The 21,195-nt window shown below is 44.0% G+C and overlaps 1 protein-coding gene across 12 annotated transcripts in view; it reads right to left on the bottom strand.

Moving 5' to 3' along the window:
- The window catches only part of LIMCH1 (LIM and calponin homology domains 1), a 321,761-nt gene that overhangs the window by 53,640 nt on the left and 246,926 nt on the right, over window positions 1-21,195 (bottom strand). For 7 of the 12 annotated variants that reach the window (XM_025887555.2, XM_025887552.2, XM_073891587.1 and 4 more), the window contains 4 exons: window positions 9,350-9,385; window positions 4,732-4,858; window positions 3,145-3,302; window positions 2,522-2,930 (listed from right to left, as the gene is read on the bottom strand). In XM_025887555.2, the coding sequence (XP_025743340.2) occupies window positions 2,522-2,930; window positions 3,145-3,302; window positions 4,732-4,858; window positions 9,350-9,385 (730 nt within the window). Of the gene's footprint in view, window positions 1-2,521; window positions 2,931-3,144; window positions 3,303-4,731; window positions 4,859-9,349; window positions 9,386-13,966; window positions 14,228-14,669; window positions 14,782-14,890; window positions 15,007-16,326; window positions 16,657-17,171; window positions 17,415-19,972; window positions 20,276-21,195 lie in introns of all 12 variants that reach the window. The other 5 variants (XM_025887556.2, XM_025887553.2, XM_073891589.1 and 2 more) reach the window with 2 other exon arrangements.

Here is a 21,195-nt window from a genome sequence, read left to right as displayed (position 1 = left end):
CTTCAAAAGGAATCATGGAAGGCCAGATATTAGTTATATTAACCTTAAGCCAGGCGCTTACAGATTTATTGTCTGTGATCCATAGGAAAGAAACTTAAATCACAACTGAGCACACCCACGTAAATATAGCTGAAATAGGAGTTTTGCAAAACAATATTTACTTTATTATGTGTGATGTGCCAGACTTTTTTTTCCTTGTATTTTACTTTATTTTAAAAAATGCTGATACCAAGCCGCTAAATTTATTTCATAACCCGGCAACAGGTAGCAATTCTCACTTTGAAAAACACTGCCTTAGGGGCGCCTGGGCGGCTCAGTCAGTTAAGCTCTGCCTTCAGTTCAGGTCATGATCCCAGGATCCTGGGATCGAGCCCCACGTCAGGCTTCCTGCTCAGCGGGGAGCCTGCTTCTCCCTCTCCCCACTGCTCGTGCTCTCTCTCACTACCTCTCTCTCTCTCAAATAAATTAATAAAATCTTAAAAAAAAGAGAGAGAGAAAAACACTGCCTTAAACTATTTCATTTGATTTTCCTTTACTCCTAATTCTGTTGTCCTGGGAAACTAAGTCTATATTCTCTGTCTCCCTCACTCCACTGTCGTCTCCATGAGAAAACAAGCAGACACACACACACACACACACACACACACACACACACACACACACCCCTCATAGTTTCTGTCTTGGCATTACCTGGTAACTACTTTTCCACATACTACCTTTGACCATAACGGGGTCCACCCACTCAGTGATTGGTATGTGAATGGGGCTGACAGCCATCAACGCCTGTGATGAGTCAAGGGCTCATTAGTGGTCCGGAGTGAACCCCAGCTCTAAAAAGATCTCTACTCAGGTTCTTCTCTGCACCCCCCTCCATGAATGCTCTTGGTGAGGCCTGTTACACTGTTTTGCCACAACAGTGAGAGACAGGGTTTCCTCAGGGCCAAAGTCTTGCCATCAAGTCATCTGTCATAATTCTTCTGTTTAAATGATCACCTTGCACTATTTATATAAAGGAGGGGAAGTGGACATCTGGATTATCTGATCAGATGCCTCAGATACATACATACAAGTAAACCATATTTCCCTACCCCCGTTGTGGGCCACCTCAACATCAAACCTTCCTTCATGAAACATTACAGACGGTTCTCGGTCATGGGCCCTAGGTGAAGGACAGCTGGTGCCGTACTAGGCGGGATACTGGGCATGTCTGGGCACATACTTACCTATGTGTGAGCCTGCATGATGCGTAGCTCATTTTCTCAGGAAAGATTAATGTATTTATTCAATAAGAACTTACTGAGTGCCTACTATGTGCTGGGCACCTATGCCAGGCTCCCAGGACAAAGCTGTGAACAACAAAGACACAGCCCCAGCCCTTCGAGGGACATACATCTCAACTCAACCCAGATGAGACGTCCAGGACACTCTTCTTTTGTTCTATCAAAGGCTAAGGCACAGACTTTTAAGATCCATTCCGAGTTATTTAAGCAACAGTCAGAAAGTGTATATACAGTTTGGTTCCCTCTGAAATTCAATAGGAAGATACATGACATCACATTGCTCAATTAGTTTAGCCAAGCAAACTTTCTTTATAGTCATGTGCCCATGTCTCCTGCTGATGAATTCCACTCTGTCTTCTATTAAGAACCCATGTGGTGTGCAGGGACAACGAGAACTGAGTTTTCTTTGTAGTCAAAAGAGCTTAAGCCAAAGAATGAGTGCTGCCTCGTGGTGTGAGGGAAAACACTGGAATGTGAGCAAGCAAAAAGATGTTTGGTTGTCATAGGTTCTTTGGTTCTGGAACATTACTTTACATATTCATTGGCAGGAAACAATCTAATTTCTTTCCCTTTTAAAAATATTTTTAAAACTCCCTCTCAACTGAGAATCAAGTACATCCCATGTTCCTATTTTGCAATTGCAGCATCTTTTTGGATATGATGTCAAATTCTTTAAAAAGAAGAGGTGGCTGCATATCCTTCTACCTAAACCAAAGGCAATTACAATTTTGTTTTGAGGAGTTTGCTATACCTCCACAGAGCCAGAGATCCCCAGGGTTTTAACTAAATTAAGGGTTGGTTAGCACTACTGGAGAGAGACCACGCCATTCCATCAAACCGGGAAATAAACCTTGCTCCTTTAACTATTTGCAAACCAAATCCCCTGAGACATAAACTTCACAATCGTAAATGGTTATACATTTCACTTTTGTTTGATAAAAATAATTGCATCTTCGGGCGCCTGGGTGGCTCAGTTGGTTAAGCGACTGCCTTCGGCTCAGGTCATGATCCTGGAGTCCCGGGATCGAGTACCGCATTGGGCTCCCTGCTCGGCGAGGGGCCTGCTTCTCCCTCTGACCCTCCCCGCTCTCATGTGCTCTCTCTCTCTCATTCTCACTCTCTCAAAATAAATAAATAAATCTTTAAAAAAAAAATAATTGCATCTTCTCAGGGCAAGATGCTTTTTTCCACTGATTACCTGGGGTTCAGTTTTGGTTCTCCTCTTAAGGAATGCATCCTACCTTAAAGGTCTTCAGAACCTCTTGAGAGTTCTTGGGCTGGGAGTAAGGCTTGGGTGTCAGCATAGGCACTGCTTTGGGGGTGATGGTTTTGCTTGGAGACCCGCTGCCTGCTGACATGCTGGTATCCAGAACGCTGGTCCGAGCAATGGTGGTCTCCACGGTGGCAGTGAATTTGGGTGGGGGCAGTGATTGTCGCCGCAGGTACTTCATGGGGCTAGGGTCGTTCAGGAAGGGGGTTAAATTTGGCTCTGTGGAATGGCTTCTTTCCAGAATTTTTGGCATCTCCAAGCGTTCAAGAACAGCCTCGCTGATGGTGAACCTCTCGATGTACTGTTGAAGGATCCCCTCCGCCTCTTCCTGGGACCGTGCATTCTTATAGGCCTCATGCAACTCCCTCTCTCTCCGCTCTCTAAAGGATGGGCAGGGGAGGGGAAGCAATCACAGAGTCAGCAGTCACAAAAATCACAAAGAAGACCTCGGGAGAAGCCAAGGCTGAGCTGAAGGGGGGAGGCCAGGGAGTGTGTAATATGGGCGTTAGAGCCTTTGTGATAACCAATGATTTTTAGAAAAAGCACAGCTAGACGCCATGGCACATGTACAAGACAACAACAGAAAGGACTCACTTTTCTTGAACAATTTCTCTGTAGGTTTTGATGCTTTTCCTTCGTTCACTTGTTCTGTCCTCTCCAGCCAGTAACTTCTCCATTTTCTTCCTTTCTTCCTCTTTCTTGATTAAGTCCTGAGAAGCACTTCTTCTACGGCTCTTCCAACGAGCCAGGTCCTAGGGGGGTGGGGGACAAGGGGTCGACAGAACAAACAATTCCGTCTCTACTCTTCAGAGTTGAGTGAGCGCTGACTATGGGCCCAGCACGACACGAGGCCAATCCCACTCAATCCTGTGTAAAGTCTGGTGGGAGCAGGAATGCCTCAAAGGCAGGAAACATTCAGGTAAGGCCACATTCTCCATAGCAGGCCAGCACATTCATTTAAACACGGTAATATGAACTACACAATCATATCTCATGTCAGCTGCTAAATTTTAAAGTATTGCTTCACAGGGTACTGTAAGAAACTTCATTTTTTCCAATTTATGACCTGCACACTGTGAATGGACTTGCTGACAACAGAATGGTAGGAATCAACCACAGACTGACACAGTTTCCTCAGGGAAGGAACAAAAAGCAGAAATAAGGATTTCTAGGACGCTGGAGTCAGGTGGGTGGGATTGCAGCTGTGGGAAAGAATCTTCAGCGCTACCTCTTCTGTGCTTTGGAATCTCAGGCATGTTTATCAGCCTCTCTACACCTCACTTTGCTGATCCCTAAAATAAGGATGACAGTGACATGTACTCTTTCCAGCCTACCGTGAGGATTAAATGACATAGTGCATATGAGGTGCCAGCCATATTGTAAGTGCTCAATAAATGGTAGACCCGATTATTACTACATTTCATAGACGTTAACTTTTTTGATGGATGGTACAGTCAAGGCCGCAATGGCTACCTCAGAGAGCTCTGTGAGGACCACAGGAAAGAATCCATGCTCCCTCCCGTCACCCCCATCTTCAAGCTCTTCCCTGCCCTGGCTCTTCGCTCTCAGTACACACACAATCACATGGCCCTCCTCAGGCCACAGAGACCTCCCTCCCTGGTTCTCATCCTGGCTCCCTTACTCACTAGCTGTGAGACTTTGGGCGAGTTATTTAGCTGTTCTGGGACTCATCTGTGGAGCTGAGGACGATACTAGTTGCTAGCTCACTGAGTTACTAAGGAAACGGAAGAAATCCTACATGCAAGGCAGTTAGAACAGTGCGACCGGTACGCTTTCGATGTTGGCGATTACTGTTGCCATCAGCAGCATGATTACCCATTTCAGTATATCATCTCGAAAGACGGTGCATCTTCACTTCTCCATCGCATGCCAGGTGCCTCCCTCCTGCACCACCCCCTCCCTCTGTGGCCAACCTTCTAGCGGGGGGACTTGCCCAATACATGTCTGCGTCCTTCACTCTTCACCTTTCATGCTGCCATTAACCTTCCTTTAATTCCCACACTTCCTGTGTCCCTGTTTGAAATCCCCGAAGGGCTCCCTTCCCCTGCCTAGCTTTCAAGTCCAAGTCTACCCGCCCCACCTGACTTCCTGCTCCAAGGGGGCTCTAACCCATGGTGCAGGGCAGCCTCCCCGCTGCCCCTGGCCTTGGCCGGCACTCACATCTTGCCATTTGTCGTCCTCTTCCCGCAGCTGGTTATTTATCAGCTGCAGCTGCTCCTGGCGGGCCCTGCTGTGTGGCTGCACCGTGGCCTCCTCCTCACACCGCATGTCAAACATACTCGTGCTCCTGAGCGTGGAGAGAGAACAGACAAAAATGGACCGGTGCCCGGGATGTGTCTGCGCGTTCTGCCGCGTGGGGGCGCTACCGCGCTGGCAAAACTGCCCCTTTTCCCTTCGCAGCTCGACAGCCGCGCGTTGCGGCGTGTTGCAATCCCCCAGCCAGCAGCGGGCATGCTAGCACCCCCACCTCTTCTTTTAACCCGCAAAGCCGAAATGTGACCATCTTTGCCTTCAGGGGTGGCTGCAGCAAGTCAATATAATTTTATACGTAGGTGCCAGAACATTACGGAAGAGCTAGAAAAAGGTATTTGGAGCTCTGGGCTCTTCTGGATTCGAAAGGTATTAGGAAACAAAATGAAGAGAATTAAATAACGTGGGGAGAATGTATGGGCAAGGAGGGTGGCATTCCATGAAGCAAAACGTTCTTACAGTAAATGCTTGTGTAAAGAGCTGTCTTACGTGCTTTCTACATTAAGGCAATTTCTCCCCTTTCAAAAAAATCATCTAGCCTCAAGTCTAAGACACGCAACTTTTCATATTTAAGTTTCTGAACTGTGGATGCATCTAAGAGCTATGCATTAGTGATTCATATATTTGATGTGGTTATTTCTATTGCCTGTAAAAATGTCTATAAATTGGTAGTGGCAGTTGATAGCATCTAGGAATCAAGAAAATAAGGTATTTTATCATAAGATTAAGGAATAAAACATATAAATCAGTATATACTTTGTATCTTAATATTCTCACAAGCATTTTACCTTATTTTTGTCAGGATACTTCTGAATTTACTCTTTTACAAGACAAAGGATAGGGAAAGCAATTTTTAAAGGCCTTAGGCTGTACGTATTATTGATATTTCTATAGGAGCTTATTAAATGTTGGGCAAGACCATAGGGCCTCTTCTTATGGTGCTTACATAGACCTTTGTTACAGCAAAAGCTGAAGCAGCAAGATGAAAACAGAAATAAAAACCAAAGCAAAATCCTCCTTTTTCTCCTCTCAAAGAAATGAGCTCTGGGACCAAGTGGGTTACACAGCCCACAATCAAGAAATGGAGGTTCACTGTTAAACTCTCAGAAGACTATGATAGTCCATTTTTTGAAGCCAGCTTAACACAAAGAAAAAGAAAAGCCATGCACTTAGACTCCACTTAATTCTAGACATCATCGGTGATGTCCAAAATAGTTCTCCCCATGGCCAGCCAATCAACAGCAGCAGTGTTCCTGGATGCCAGTGGGGTCCTGAGCAGGCAGCTCTCTGGAAGGGGAAGCCAGATCCTCAACGCAAGGCCTGCCCACTTTCATTCCGACGCATTCAAAATGAAGCTGCATGGATCTGTCGGGCGCCTCTTCCTTCTCTCTAGGAGTTGGACTATTTAAGTCTGACCTAAGAGAGCTGAAACTGAAGATGTACTTACAATCTGTCTTCCCCAAGAGTATTCGAATACTCTGACTGCATAGGACTTTTACCTGAGGCTTCTTTTGGCACAAATATGGCAAACCACCATGGGGAGCTGCCTCTATGTACTCAGTGGATCGTGCAGCTACGTCTTCCAGAAAGATAAACTGCAGTCCTCCAAGGGGGGAGGTATGCGATTTTTCATTTATTTTAGACTATTTATTAAGGTTGTTTAAGAAAGATTTGGGAATTTGCAGAGGTAGGTAGAAAGGCCTAACCTCATGTTGTTGGTTTTTTTTTTTTTTAAACATCATGGATGAAAAATCACTTAAGCAGGCTTTCCAGAAAGAGACTGAAATTCATTCTATTCTTCTGGAACCCCAGGAAAAATGGCAGTCTTCTCCAAGACTTGGCATTTGGTTACAGTACTCAGAAAAGAATGGGAGCAAGGCCTTGAGAGCTGCCTTCTTCTGTCTTGCGGTCCTATCTCTGTTCCCACCATGAAGTTCTAATGACCCCCCAGCCCAAATGTGGCCAAAAGCTGGCTAGTGAAATAAAAAGAGAAACTCTGGTTTGCCCTTTCATATACCAGGAAGTACTATTTTTCCCCAGAGTTATTTTGTTTTGTTTTAAAGAAATTCCAGCAAACTGGCCAAAAAAGAAATAACTAAACTATGAGCCATGTCTTTATGCCATTTCAAAAAAAGGAACTAGGCAAGTTGAAAAATGATAATACTAGACAGAAAATGGGCTGAGTCACCATTCAGAAAATGTCCCTTACTTCAGAGGTTGGACTCAGTCTCCAAAATGAAGAAGCGTGTGTTTAGGGGCAGGGTGGGGGATCCTGGAGGAGCCCAGGCTCCAGAATATTAAGGTGACTCGCACTAAACATCTGCTCTCAGCCCACGCCTTGTGCTGTTGGGACAAGGGTCCCCGGCTGCCGAGCCCCAGAGTCTCTCATGGTGGTTGGTTGACATCTTGGAGGGCCAGGATGAAATCACCTCCAGGAGAGCCTGGAAATTGTTTCGGGGCCAGGTCAAAGGTGAGGGAATTAGGAATAAAACAGCCTCTACCTCTCACTGTGCCCAGGCTCTGTTGGTGTGGAGAGCCTTGGGACAGGAGAAGTGTGCACGTGAAGAAAAGGGCAAGAAGGCGAAACTCTATCTACGGAAACATTTGGCTAGCTGGGAGGCGGAAACCTCTGTTTGCCTGTGTGGTAGGTCTGCCCCTGACCTGTATTTTCCTTAAAGGGCACATCTTTTTTTGATTGGGCTGTATTTTAAGAATGTGCCAGTTCTGAGTAAATAGAGCCTGTGCCAATAATTGCCTTTAAACGATTTTGAAAAAGGGAGAGAGTGGGGGAAGAAACGAAACATATAATAAATATCTATTTAAAAATGAAACTCCCCATATAAACCTTGTGCTTTGCTCCCCACACGGCTTCATGCAAGTTGTGCCTACTCCCAAGAAGGAGATTCAGCACTTTGGATATTCCTAGAGAAGATCTCTGGAAAAGAAGCCCCTTTCATTCTTCTTAGTCCATGAGGCTGCTTTTTGTAAATTTAGGGCAGAAAGGGAGTCCCCACCTCTGCTGCCTTGAAAAAAATCATTCACTTTTCCCATAGGTGAGGTTTCACATTCAGGAGCAAGCAGGATTCAAACGCTCTTTACCGTAGCTTGCTTTCTTCCACCTTTTGGGATTTCCCAGAGATCCGTCTTAGGCAAACTGCAGAGCGGCCTTGCATTGAGGAAGAATAAATCCATTCCATCAAAATGTTTTTGCTAACCAAATCAAAGTTTTGCCTATTCATCTTTGACCATCTTCCTTTCAATGCGTGTTAAATATTGCCACTGCAGATTTTCGGTGTAATAACCAGGGCTCAATTTTATAGACAACTTAACTCCATGCAGTCAGTCAAGCTCAGGGGGAATCTTGGTTTTGAGACATGACTGTGCTGCACATCAGGCCACGAAGCAATCACAGATTGCACAATGGGAATGGATCCTGGCACCCGAGGCAGCCGGCTTAGTGCTAGGACAAACCAAGCTGACATCTTGAACACAGACGTAGAAAAGGTACTGGAAACAGTAATTTGGGGGCCCAATCTCCTTGTCATTGGGGGCAATGACTTTTGTGTTTTGCACCCTTATTTAGACACCTCACTGGGTGACTTAAATGTCTTAGGCCAGTGTGTGCTCTTCTGATGGCCCAAACTCCCACCAGCGCCATAGACTGCTTGTCACAGAGGAGAGACATCAGGCTCAGCAGGCCACTGACGTTGGGATTAGATATTAATTGTTTCTCAAAACACAGATTTTACTCAACTCTGAGAAAGCTAGTATTGTGCATAGAAAATGTTTGCCTTGGATATCTGCTTCAGAATGCTCTGCGGATGGGAAATCCGTTTCTGAAACGGAGTTAATGTGGTCACAAATGGGAGAGTGTTGGCTTCTTCTCAAATTTGGATGTGAGGCGGAGGTAGGGAATGAATCTCTGAGAGGAGTGGAAAGTAAGGAGCCGGAAGAGGAAGCCCAAGTCATGTTTGACATCTTGACCCCTTGCTATGCCACAGAACTTGAACACAACCCCAATGTTCTGGTCGTGAGCATCCCACAGTTTGTATTACTCCAACCTGGGAGGAACTTGGGCTTCTGAATCTGTAATTAGTGGTTCAGGATTTGTTTTCTTAGCTCAAAAAAAAAAAAAATAGGGCCATGAGAATGACTTGCTTCATTGTTAACTCCAAGCCCTAACATATCAAGAATTAAATGCAAAACGCAGAATAATTCTGTGGTTCAGAAGGGGTACCAACATCCAGACAGTCAGACCAGCCTCCCCATGCCACATCTATGAAAAGCAAATGTTAAGTTCAAGCAGCAGCTGTGTATTAGAATCATGCTCGAGTTACTCTTTCATTCATTTCTCCTGCACAGAACATATGTTCTGCATTCCAACTTCAAGCGCTTTTCAGAGGCTGCGTGAGTCAGTGAGCTGCTCAGTTCACTGTTGCATCAATTTCATTTCAATTAGTGGTAAGTATGGGAAGCATGCAGTTCAAGCTAGTCATTAATGGATTCCTACAAACACAAGACAACTTACTCTGCGTCATCAGACACAGGAGTTCTCGGACCGTATCTACAAGACCAAATACAAAATTAGAGGATGGGCAAGACAGAAGGTTAGCTCTGTAACCGAGCTGGCAATAAACATAACCGGTGACATATCTGCATGCCAAACGTTTTTTGCCGATCACACTGGAAGAGAAGTGTCGTTACACAATTAGCAATATTTATTAACTGCTGGAAATGAAGAAACGGTCTTGACATTGCTAAAGAATGCAAAACATGTATTAAAACACAGAGGAGAGATGAAAATAATCCCCATGCTACCCACAAAAAAAGAGTCTGTTCAATATAAACACAAGAAGGCTTAGGTGCAACCCACAATGTTTAGAGAAGGTAGTTTAAGAAGAAGAAGAAAAAAAAAAAGCCAAACCTGTATTACGGTCGTTCACAAACAGTTAAACTGTTCTTGCCTTTATGTTCGGCAGTAATGGGCTGTAATGGACACCCAACATAGAAGCACACGTTTACTGACCCTTTCCGTGATGTGTTCATGCTTTTGCACAAATGACATCAAAGAGTGTTTCTGCAGTTTTCTGAAAGCAAACCAGAGCTCCAACCAGAACCCCAATCAGTGCCTTCCGCGTGCATTTGACAAAAACCACAATTCCTAGAAAACTGGCAGCCTTAATCAAAGCCAGATTTGGATAATATTCCATAACTTGAAAAACCAAAGTTTTCCTTTTTACAGTCTTTTATATTCTTCTGATTATTCAGATCTACAAAGTTGTACCTTCTGCAGTATAGACACTTTAAATTTTAATGCATCTGATAAAGCAAAGAAAAAGGTTAAATTAGAAAAAGGAAATTAGGACATTACAAGGACATATTTTAAAGCACAGTCTAAAAAAGCAGCTTCCACAAATGACTATCTCTTCAGCAAAAGGTAATGTTAAGAGAAGGTTCTTACCTATGCCCTCAAACGCTGTTCATTTCTGCACTCTGACGGTGGACAAAGAATTATTTGAGTAAAGAAAAAAGGTCCTGCTTTCAGTTTCCAGCAAATTAAATTTTGTGGTTTTCAGCAAAAAATTACCTAGTCTCGTGTTCAGTTTCATAACAGTTTATGGGGAAAAGAGTCATTTCTAGAGATGTCTTCCTGTAATCTTAGGGAAAACACCCTGGAATGCATGGGTGCACACATACCCACTCTTCTCTCTTTATTTTTTTTTTATTTATTCATGAGAGACACAGAGAGAGAGAGAGAGAGAGAGAGAGAGAGGCAGAGGAGAAGCAGGCTCCCAAGGAGCAGGGAGCCCGATGCGGGACTCGATCCCAGGACTCTGGGATCATGACCTGAGCCAAAGGCAGACGCTTAACCATCTGAGCCACCCAGGCGCCCACCCACCCTTCTCTCTTACCTGCTCTTATCATTCTAGAACAGTCTGCATTCATGCATTCATTAATAATTGTTTTCGTTCACAGTGAAGGCAACCAAACCAGTGCAAGACCCAAAGTCTCTGTTGAAATGGCCAAAAGGTTTGTGGATATTTCTCTTGTGGCAGTAAGACTCATTTTCTGTTTCTCCAGGGGATAGTTTCAGAAGGGGCTAAAGTTTAACCTAATACATTCAATTTTCTAAAAAACATGACTACATTTGGAATCGATGACCAATGGTCAAGGGAGAGTGCATGAGCAGTTAGTTCTGAAGACTGGATCAGTGTTTGCCAATTAACAGGCCTATTGGAATAGGCTTATTCAAATCCAGTGTTTTCTAAATTATCTATGGAAGAGGGCAGAGAAGTTATGCCTAGTTAACCTAGAAATAATCAACTCATAGTTAGTATGTGTTTTGTGTCTCTATCTGAATATTTTTGTTAATGTTTTATTAAAGTAGAATATATATACAGAAGGGGCACCTACCACACACATATCCCTCAATGAATCTGCACAACGCAGACATACCCAGAGCTTAGTGGTGAGTGTTTTGTACTATATAAATGGATCCATATAGTATGTATTCTTTCGAGTTTGGCTCCTTTAGCCCATTTTGTTGATGAGATTCAGCTACATGTTGTAGCATGTAGGATATATTTGAATTTAGATGGCTTCTACACAAAATACTTAACAGCATTTCATGGAAATCTCTGCCAAAAAATGTAGATTTACACTAACGTGTAAGCTCCATGAGGGCAGGGATTTTTCTTTTTGGGTTCCCTGAATAGTGACCAGACAAGGCCCTCAATAAGTATTCATTGAGTACTTACTGGATGCCCTGGAAATTGAAAAGAATAGCTTAGTGTCTGAAGATAACCTTCATGTACCCTTCTACTATATATAAACTTATGGACTTAAGGAATTTCCTCCTAATTCAATGGATTTAAGAGGGCATCAATTTAAGCAGAACTGCCTTTGCAGTTAGGGAGAAGATAATTAGAGCTTGGGCTTCAAATGACTTTCTCTGTTGTCCTATGTGAAACTAAAAAGTAAAGGTAAGTTAAAAAATCACTAACAGATTTTTTTTTAATGCAAAGTGGGCGAGTCAATAGGTACAAAATTGGCCAGACAAATCACAGTTGGTATAAGCATCCCACCAGAAAGAAAAAAAAAAAGAAATGAAAAAGCAATGAATAAAGTTTAATTGTGAGGGTAGGGATATTTAGAAAGATAAAGAGAATATTCTATGCATCTATTTCATGTAACTTTCAGCACTAATAAAGCATTTCAGGATCAATAATTAGCTGGTTCTATACTTCCGTATTGTGAACTGGCATAGCTTCATTTGAAGTGGGAGAGAAAAAAATGGGTTTCCTGCTCATTTAAAATTATCCCCTAGCTCCCAGTAATTACCCATAGTAATTACTCAATAAACAGCTGTGGAAAAGAAACATGAATTCCCAAGGCGTATGCTCATTCAGTCACACAACTGACATGTAGTTCATGTGACCACATCTCCTTCTGCTCAAACTAGCCATTCATTCTCATTTGGATCTAAAGAGGCTTTTCTCTGAATCACTAATAGAGGGACAGATACAAGTGACAGGGAATTCATCAGACTGCCACCGTTCCCTCTAGTAACCTGTGCAGGCAACGTGCCAGAAGGGGACCATGGCTTTCTGCTCAGAGAGAGCTGGGTCTGAATGTTGGACCTGTAATTACCAGCTGTGTGGACGTGGGCCTCCGTTTCTTAACTGCAAAATGCAGCTGAAAATTCTTCCTCTCAAAGGTCGTGTGAGGAGTAAGTCAATGGGAAAGCACCTAGAATGGGTAGGCAGCCATGGGCCCCTCATTCTTCTTCCCTTTCATGTTAAGTTGCTTTAGAGCAGCCCATGACCCCGGGGCCATGCTGTGTCAGGGCATCTGGAAAGTGAGTGAGGATGGTGGACCGGGCAGATCAGTCAGGCCCTCTGCCACGAACCAGCCCTGACCGGCGTGACTGGCGTGGATCCACGTGGGATCCACTCACCCTCTTCTCTCTCCATTGCCCTACCTGTGAATTGCCAGAAGGAGAGCTAGAGGGAGAAGCCACCCTTTGAAAGGGCTACAAAGCACTCTGCACTATGAAGCAGAGCACGAATAGCATCCTGAAACCAACATTACAATGAGGCTCTGGGACAGTAGTAGTATGATTCAGAGGAATACAAAGCATAGATTAAATCCAGGTCATAAAGATAGCTAGGATCTTAGTTTTAAAATGTGGGTGTTACTTAAGGTTCTCCCTGCTCCCCATCCTACCCTCTGACCTGCCACTTTCAAGGTCCTTCGTGAAGCGGAACCCCATCACTTCCTGCTTTCTAGTGGATCCTGTAATTATGCAAAACAGCTCTCACTCTTTTATTCTACTTAGATCTGGCAGACCACACTTTTAACAAAAATGTATCACTCTTACTAAATAGCAACAGAGGCTTCAACATGTAGTACTTTTAACTACAAACTTCAGATTATTTCCTTACTCGTTCTTTTTTTTTTTTTTTAAAGATTATTATTTGAGAGAGAGACAGAGATAGAGAGAGAGAGCACATGAGCGGGGAGGAGAGGGAGAAGCGGGCTCCCCACTGAGCAGGGAGCCCAACATGGGGCTCGATCCCAGGACCCCGGGATCATGACCTGAGCCGAAGGCAGATGCTTCACTAACTGAGCCACCCGGATGCCCCTCCTTCCTTGTTCTTTTAAATCAAGTCACAGCATGGAATAGAAATCTTATCTCTAGAAAACCCTGAGTGTTTGCTAGTGTTGAAATGAAATGAAATTACAAATTGATAAGTGATATACATCTTCTTTGGACCCTCCTGGAACCAAACTGAAATCAAGTAGGTCAGAAAGAAGTTCAGTTCCTTTACCTGAGGGCTCCTATGCAAGCTAGGAAGAAACAGAAGAGTTATCCATTTAGGCGGCCCACAAGATGAGCCAGAAAAAAAAAAAAAGTTGAACAGGAAAACTCACAACTACATCTTCTTTCCACACCTGCTTATATGCAAAAAAAGGGAAAAAAAAAATTCCTGGCAGACTGGGCCAATTTTTACCATTCCATTTCCGCAAGCAATCACAGGTAAGTGGCACTGAGGTACTGTACGGCGTTAATAACATACCCAAAGCATTATGGAGGCTCAGAGCAGAGAAACAAAATCACAAAGGCTCAGGAAAATCTTCTGACCTCTTATCCTTCAATGGTGGACCCCTGGCAGACGCCTCCACACCCTGTCGCTTTGCAAATGGAACTGGAAGGAACTGGTTTACGTTGGATCCAATGTGTCTAAGAGACATCCCGGTTCTCCTGACCATCATGTCATCTTTTTGTGAATCATACAACCTTCCTCGGCCTTTCAGTCCGCTGCCGCTCCTGGCGGGAGCTGTCATCTTCTCCGAGCTCTCTTCGGTCCCTGAAGTCTTGCATTCAGAGGCCCGGGGGCACAAACTAGGGCAACATTCAGTCCAGCCAGTCAAAGGCCACTTACTGCTAAAGATGTTTTCAGTAGCATCACCCACGGGCATCAACCCAAGACAGAAGAAGCCAACGTCCATGGAGGCAGCAACACACATAGCAACTGAATACTAATACCGTGGGCCTCCGTCATGCAACGGGTACTTACACCGGAATGGGTTTCCCTTTTGGGTTGTCATGATTCCCGAGGATGAAATCTGGCCAGCACCCAACCACATGCAAAGGCTCAAATCTCTACTCAGGGAGGGTGCTGAGAGCAGAACTCTGACCCTGGGATGGGTGCATTCTTTTAAGTGACTGAACTCCATGCCACATCAGTCATCAAGGGCATACTGTGGTTCGAAGCTGTTTTCTGGGAACACAACAGCCACACACAGCAGAAGTAGCACACCCTGGAATGCAGACAAGCGCTCACAGTGGCTGGCCGCTCTCCTCTGATCTTTCAGCCTTTGGCGGCCTCACAGAATCTCTTTGAGCAGCTCCTTCCTTCTCTTCTTTGCCAACCTGTGGCAGCTGTTTGCTCATCGCTGAAGCCAGAGAGGACAGCTTTACTGCTAGGGAAGACTTCACACCTGAGGCCTTGACCCCACCTGTCATCCGTCACCTCCTGGAAAGGGAGGGAACATTGCTTCTCACCTTCCTCTGTCCCCGGGCACTCGCTCAAACCGCACACATGCTCCTCCTGGGTCTCCAGCACAGAAGCCAGCCGTGAGACCCTTTTGCAATAGTCGGCGACGCCAGAATTCACTATTCTGGGGATAATCAAGTAGCATTGGTGACAAGAGAGAAGAGGAAAAAGAATTACGAAAGGACACAAGGAACATGGTTGGGACTGGGAGATTAAGAAGAGTTCAGCTGCTCTCATTCCGGAGGCTGGTTAGTAAGGATGACACACTCAGATGGAGATCATGGAAGGTGAGCCCCAGCAAGGGCCTGAGGAAAGTCAAAGAAGGCTGGCGAGACCCTGTCACCATGGGGTTAAGTGATGGCCTCCTCCCTAGTCAAGGACTCAGTGATGCATTCCTTACTAATTTCTTACCCCCCACCTCCTCCACCCCAGGTCCCTGTCAGCCTCTGAAACACCAACTGTATTTCTGGTGTACTAGGATTACTTGTATCTACAATCTGCTATCTCTATGCTGTCGGCCACAGTACTGGATGAAAGACACCCCTCTGTATGTCATGGACCATTCACTGTTTCCTTTGGATTTCAAGGACAAAGCACAGAGGAGGACGTCTTAAGCATTTCCTCTTGCCATGGAGAGCGTTACTTTGCTCCCAACATGCAGGTGGCATGGAGGCTCCCAGGAGAGTCTAGGAGCTTATAAACCTCCTATACCTGCTTCCTGGAAGAGAGACCAGCCCACAGAACTGAACCCCCAAAAGAGGACTTGGAAATTCAAAGCTGGAAGGCATCCAGTAAGGATGACAACCCGTGACAGGCCAACACAGGCTTTTCCCAGGTGATCCCTCACACATTTGGATGGAGATTCAGCCAAGGAAACTCTTGACTCATAGGAACCCCAAGAGAGGAGTCTTTTTCCAGTCATCATTTTTTATACAATTTTTTTTTTAATGTAGGGAAGGAAAGAGACCTTTACTTTCTTTTTGACTGCTTCAGTGTCCAAATTTGAATGAATGATATTAATAACTATTTTTTTCTTCCCTCTGTGGGATAGGAAAAGAGGGAGGTTAAGGATAAACCTGATTTTTATCAATGTATTTTTAGAAGAAACAATAGGGTATCATTAAAACATTCCATCGAGTTCATTTCAGTATTTCCAACTAATAAAGTAGTGCTAATGCAGGCGAGGGAAAAAGGGTCCTTCGCCAAGATTACTGGCATTTCCAGGCAGGGATTCTGGGGACAACAGCATCAAAATGGACGCCTGCCATTAACGTCCACACACGCGCTCCTAGCCAGGGTGACCTGTTAACGTTACTTCTCTGCCAACCAGCCAGAGTCTATTAAAACTATGGGATGGCCGGAGGTTTCTGACAGGTGCTCAGCAGGCCCTTTCAAAGCAGCAATGGCTCCCATGCAGGTCTTGCACACGGATGGAGGAAAATACCTGGGGTCATTTTGTGGAGTAAGCATTTGGTCTTTTTCTAAACTGGACGTGGCCGCAGAGGAAGGGGGGACAGAGTAAGTTTCAGTCTTGCTGCCACGACTGAGGACTTCTTCCACCTCCTCCCTAGGCCCAGCCTGGCCAATGCTGAGATGCTTCCATTTCTGCTGATCTATCTCTGTCACAGGTCCAAAGTGCACAAACTTCTGCCGGGGGCTGGAAGTTTTCTTATAGGCCCTCGCTTTGCGGCTGGCAAAATCATCACGAATGGCAGTTTCTGCTTTAATTTCTGGTGAAGGCTCAGGGGCACAGATGTGCTCAACATCTCCATCCCTAGTCAGAACCAGAAATGAGTTCCAAAGATCTCTAAGGCAAGTGCAAATTAATAAGAGCTTTTTTTTTGAATACTAGATTTATGAAAAATACTTCTATGGCTAGAGCAGAATTGCTTTTTCCATTCATCAATCAAATGAAGGAATGATCTAGGGGTCTTGCCTAGGGCTTTAAGCTTCTCTAGTTTTCAAAATATCCCTTCCAACATCATAAATGATGGCATAAGAAAATCTTAGGTACAGTGAAATAATGAAAATTTGTTAAAAATCAAGTATAAACAAGCCAATCAAAATTATCATTCACAGTAGTTGGTTTAATTAAAGAGGATCTTTTCCATCCAGTGGCTCGTAACTTTTGGTATTAATAACTTTAAACTCATGCAGAATACACTATGTTTTGAGAGGTATATTTTCTCCAGCCACGAGAATAAAAAATGATAGAAGGATAAGCATTTGATTCCTTCAAAGTTTAATGAAACCACCGCCAGGGGAAAACTTGGGAAAAACATGACACACCTCGTCTTTTCTGACACTTTCAGTCTCTCCCACGTCTCCAAGTCAGCTTCAGTGATATCGGAGACTGTGACAAATCTCGGAGCCTCTCGGTGAGGGGCGAGGTGGCCCTGAATTCTCCGCTGAGCCAGGTCATCCCTGTAAAGATCTGGCACCTTCCTCACTTCCAATTCTGCTGGTTCACTCTCCTGAGTCCGAGTAGTACAGGTCACCATTGACTTCACCTCTTCTGTTTGGCCCTGGTTTCTGTCAATTTTATCCAGGCCCCCACATCATTGGAAAAATCAGGTTCAAGGAAGGGGAGCAGACAAACAGAATGTCAAGGAAGGAATTTCAGAGGCTAAGGACACAAGGAAATGATGGAGGCACCTTTCCCTTTCTCAAAAAATAAGGAATCAATTGGAGCCTTGATTCCTTTCGCCTATGTTACCCTTTTGATACTGTAATGAGATGGAGTTTTTTCCACCACATGACAGTCTCTAGTTTAGTTTAGGAAGAGAAGCCAGGGCTTGCTGAAAGACTATTAAGAATGGTAATGAGATTTCGGTTTGACAGTAATGATGCCCAATTCCCACACTATTCAAGTTACTATAATGAATTCAAGTTTTCTGATTGAATCCCTGAGCCGTCTTGGAATGTCTTTTACTGCACCAGTAAAAGGTTAGTAACGAGCTCTGCATGATCCAAATTCTAGGATTAGTTTGGAGATAGCTGGAACGTTGTTCACATATTAAATATCTCAACCATAAACTCACAACTGCCAGAAAGTACATTTAAGTCAATTCCAAACAGAAAGTTTCGACCTTCAAAATCAGTCTCTGCTTCCCAATAGCATTGGTTAGGTTTGGGTAATATAAACTTGAAGATTAAACAGACTGTATCCTCTTCACCTGGATCTACAGAGTCAATACCCACTTGTTTCTTGTGTTAATAACTGGTCATCTTTATTGATGTCAAAACTGATATTTTCAACTGTTCTCCCAAGAAGTGGATGTTGGGTGGCTTCATGCTGACAATGCTGTTATTTAAATCAAAGCTGTGGCATCTATATGCATAAAACATTCAATTGCATTAAAAGTCAATTTCTAACTAAACATGCTTCCTGAGATAGAAAATCTCAACCTACATAAAGAAGGTTATTTGTTTTTTTAAAAAAAGATATCATCCAAGCCAGAAAACCAAGAGGTATTCTTTTGTTACATGGATGATGTGGTGTCTTTGCAGAGCCTCTACAGGTTGGGAAGGCTACAGAATTTTCTGTTTAATTTTAGTTTGGGAAAGGGGATGAAGGAAGGGCAGAGGCAAGAGCCACGAGGGGACTTCTCTTCTTTCATCAGTTCTTTGATGCTCTCTAGAGAGGTCACGGGCCATCCTAGACTCAGAGCTATGTCCCCAAACACAGAGTTAGGTGACAAACGAGGCTGGAAATACCAGGAATTAAAATTGCATGCAGGAGAAAGGAAAAAAGGGAGATACAAAAGCAACTCCTTTTCCTAACTCAAGTTGCTGATCCCCATCAATGTGCTTTGATGCTAGTCAGTTGTCCAGAAGTCTTTGTTTCACGTGCAACAACGGATCCCTCCCACAAAGCCCTCCTAGAATGGTTTGTTATAAGGCATGCCAACAAGAGCAGCACAGAGCGAGAGACTTCCGAAGCTAGAGTGTGTCCTATAAAAAAATCACGCCAGGCTTCTGTGCTCTAACCTCTGTTCTATATCCCCGGATCGTCCACACATTTTGTACCTGGTACTTTCCAGAACAACAGCAACAAGCACCACTGACTACTCCACTGAGCTCAGTGACTCTGCCCAAAGAACCATTTGAATTGTGTAAAACACAGTCAAGATGTTTATATTCTTCGTTCAACAGAATTTACAAACCCCCTTAAATGAGGGGCAGAGAGATGGCAATTTGACGATGCAAATCTCTGATTCTGGTATAAGGAAAAAATGCAAGAATGATCAACTCTGTGTGATGAAATTTAGCAAGCTGACACCTTCAATAAGTTCATATCCCTCCTAGGATAAAAATCACTGGCCAAAACCCATTTCACTACAGTTTTCCTTTCCCAAATGAAGAGGATGGGAAAAAGGTTGGGAAAGGGAAACTCACTCAAAAACAATTTCTATAATAGAACAAACAGAAATGTATTATATTTTTGAGAAGTTTTTGTTTTTTTGTTTTTTTTTTTTTTTGGTTTCACACCCGGTGTGGAGCCCAATGCGGGGCTTGAACTCACGACCCTGAGATCAAGAGTCAGATGCTCAACCGACTGAGCCACCCCGGCACCCCGGTTTTGTGTGTGTGTTTTTAATGAGAAATATCCATCACTAAATGTCTAAGTGATTTTGCTGGCATGTGGAAAGAAAGAGCAAGCCTCATTTTCTTCCCCTCCCAATATCTAAAAGGAGCCAATAAGGGAGACGAGCCTACAGCTAAGGAATGACCGTGTTTTCTGCCTCCTGCGAATGGACTGGAGCAGCCTTGGGTGGTGGCCACCCCTGACTGGCAATGGTACAAGGTCTGCTTGTGCCAATAATGCCAATCATTTGTGGTGATGTGTCCCCTGGAACTCAAAGTTTATTTGGTGAATTCAGCCCTATTTTGGACATGGTCGTTCTACTCTCTCCCACTGCATTTAGGGAGCCTGGATATCTGGAGTTCCGCTTCAAAACAAACCACGATTACCAATTATTTGTAACTGGGAAAGGAAGGAAAGGAATGGGAGCCTATGACACAAGTCACCTTCACTTAATTATGCCCCCTTTCTCACCCATGCAAACACACACACACACGGCGCACACCTTTTATATTCTAGACTTTTCTTTTCTGAAATTCCCTTTGAGAGTGGTTTGCTGCTCTCTGATTTCTCTGCCTCTTTTTTTCGGTAAGGCCCATAGAGGAGTTGATTCAATGGCACTGCGGGCTTGGTCTGGTTCATCCTCGCTCTCCTTGCAGCAAAGTCATCTTTCTCAAGATCAGGCCGCCGACACGCAACTTTCTCTTCTGACTCTGAATCTTTGCCCCGTTGGTGGGTCAGGAAAGGGTTTTCTTTGCGAAGGATAATGTCATGAACAGCTTCTTTCTCATTACTTAATTGCTTGTGACTGATGGAGCAAAATTAAAGAGAACTCTCCATGTGATCAGACCAAATATTCTTTTAAATCCCCATTTCCAGACACACACATTGTGTTGTTAGTGAAAGGTCTTCTCAAGTATCGTTAGTTTAGATGACATCTGTTTGCTATTTTAGTCCAGAGTTGTAGCACAGTTAGAGTGGGTTTTAAAACCTTGAATTTAGCCAGCTACTAGCAATGCTAAAAAGTCATTTAATTGACAGGGCCCCGTCAGCATCAGCAATGCAGGATCCTAAATGGCTCTGAGAGGGACAATCCAAACTCTTGTCATGAAATTGGAAAGAGTAGAAAGTTTTTGGTTGTTCTTCTTTCTTTAGAACACTAGCAATGCACCCAACAGGTACACAATTTGTTTTTGAGTGACAGGGCAACAATTTGAGCCACCAAGAAACTGATCTGGGGGAATGCTAATGCATGCAGTTGTGTGACAGCAAACCTAGACTATGTACCCGATTGCAAAGTGTGAGGAAGGTCTTTCTGCAGAGCTGAGCTAACCTGAAGCATCTGGAAGACTTTATGACCATTCACAGGATGGACCCGGGGCATAAATGCTTCTTTTGCCCTGTACCTCCCCACGAGCAGCTCTGTCTTCGATCTTCTACCCCAATGACTGTCCACCTCTTAGCTCTTCTTTGTCATATGCTGGATGTCAAGTAAATTGTGACCAAACATTTTGCCAAAATAGCTAAAAAGAAATCAATACTTTGTGCTATTTCCATTTTCAAAGAGATATTAAAGACTTTTCAAACTTTTAAATTCCTGAATGTGGTTTAATGGTGGAATATCAGGACTTTTCACTTAATTTTGTTTTTTGTTTTCGTTGGAGGCATGTGGGATAGGAATAGGGTCGAATGTGTCCACCTGGGATTCATACAAACTCCTCTCCCCCT

The sequence above is a fragment of the Callorhinus ursinus genome, unplaced genomic scaffold, assembly GCF_003265705.2.
Source record: "Callorhinus ursinus isolate GAN/ISIS: 27379988/994484 unplaced genomic scaffold, GSC_fseal_2.0 scaffold4, whole genome shotgun sequence".
Taxonomy (NCBI): Eukaryota; Metazoa; Chordata; class Mammalia; order Carnivora; family Otariidae; genus Callorhinus; species Callorhinus ursinus.
This window is presented reverse-complemented; position numbering and strand designations above follow the sequence as displayed.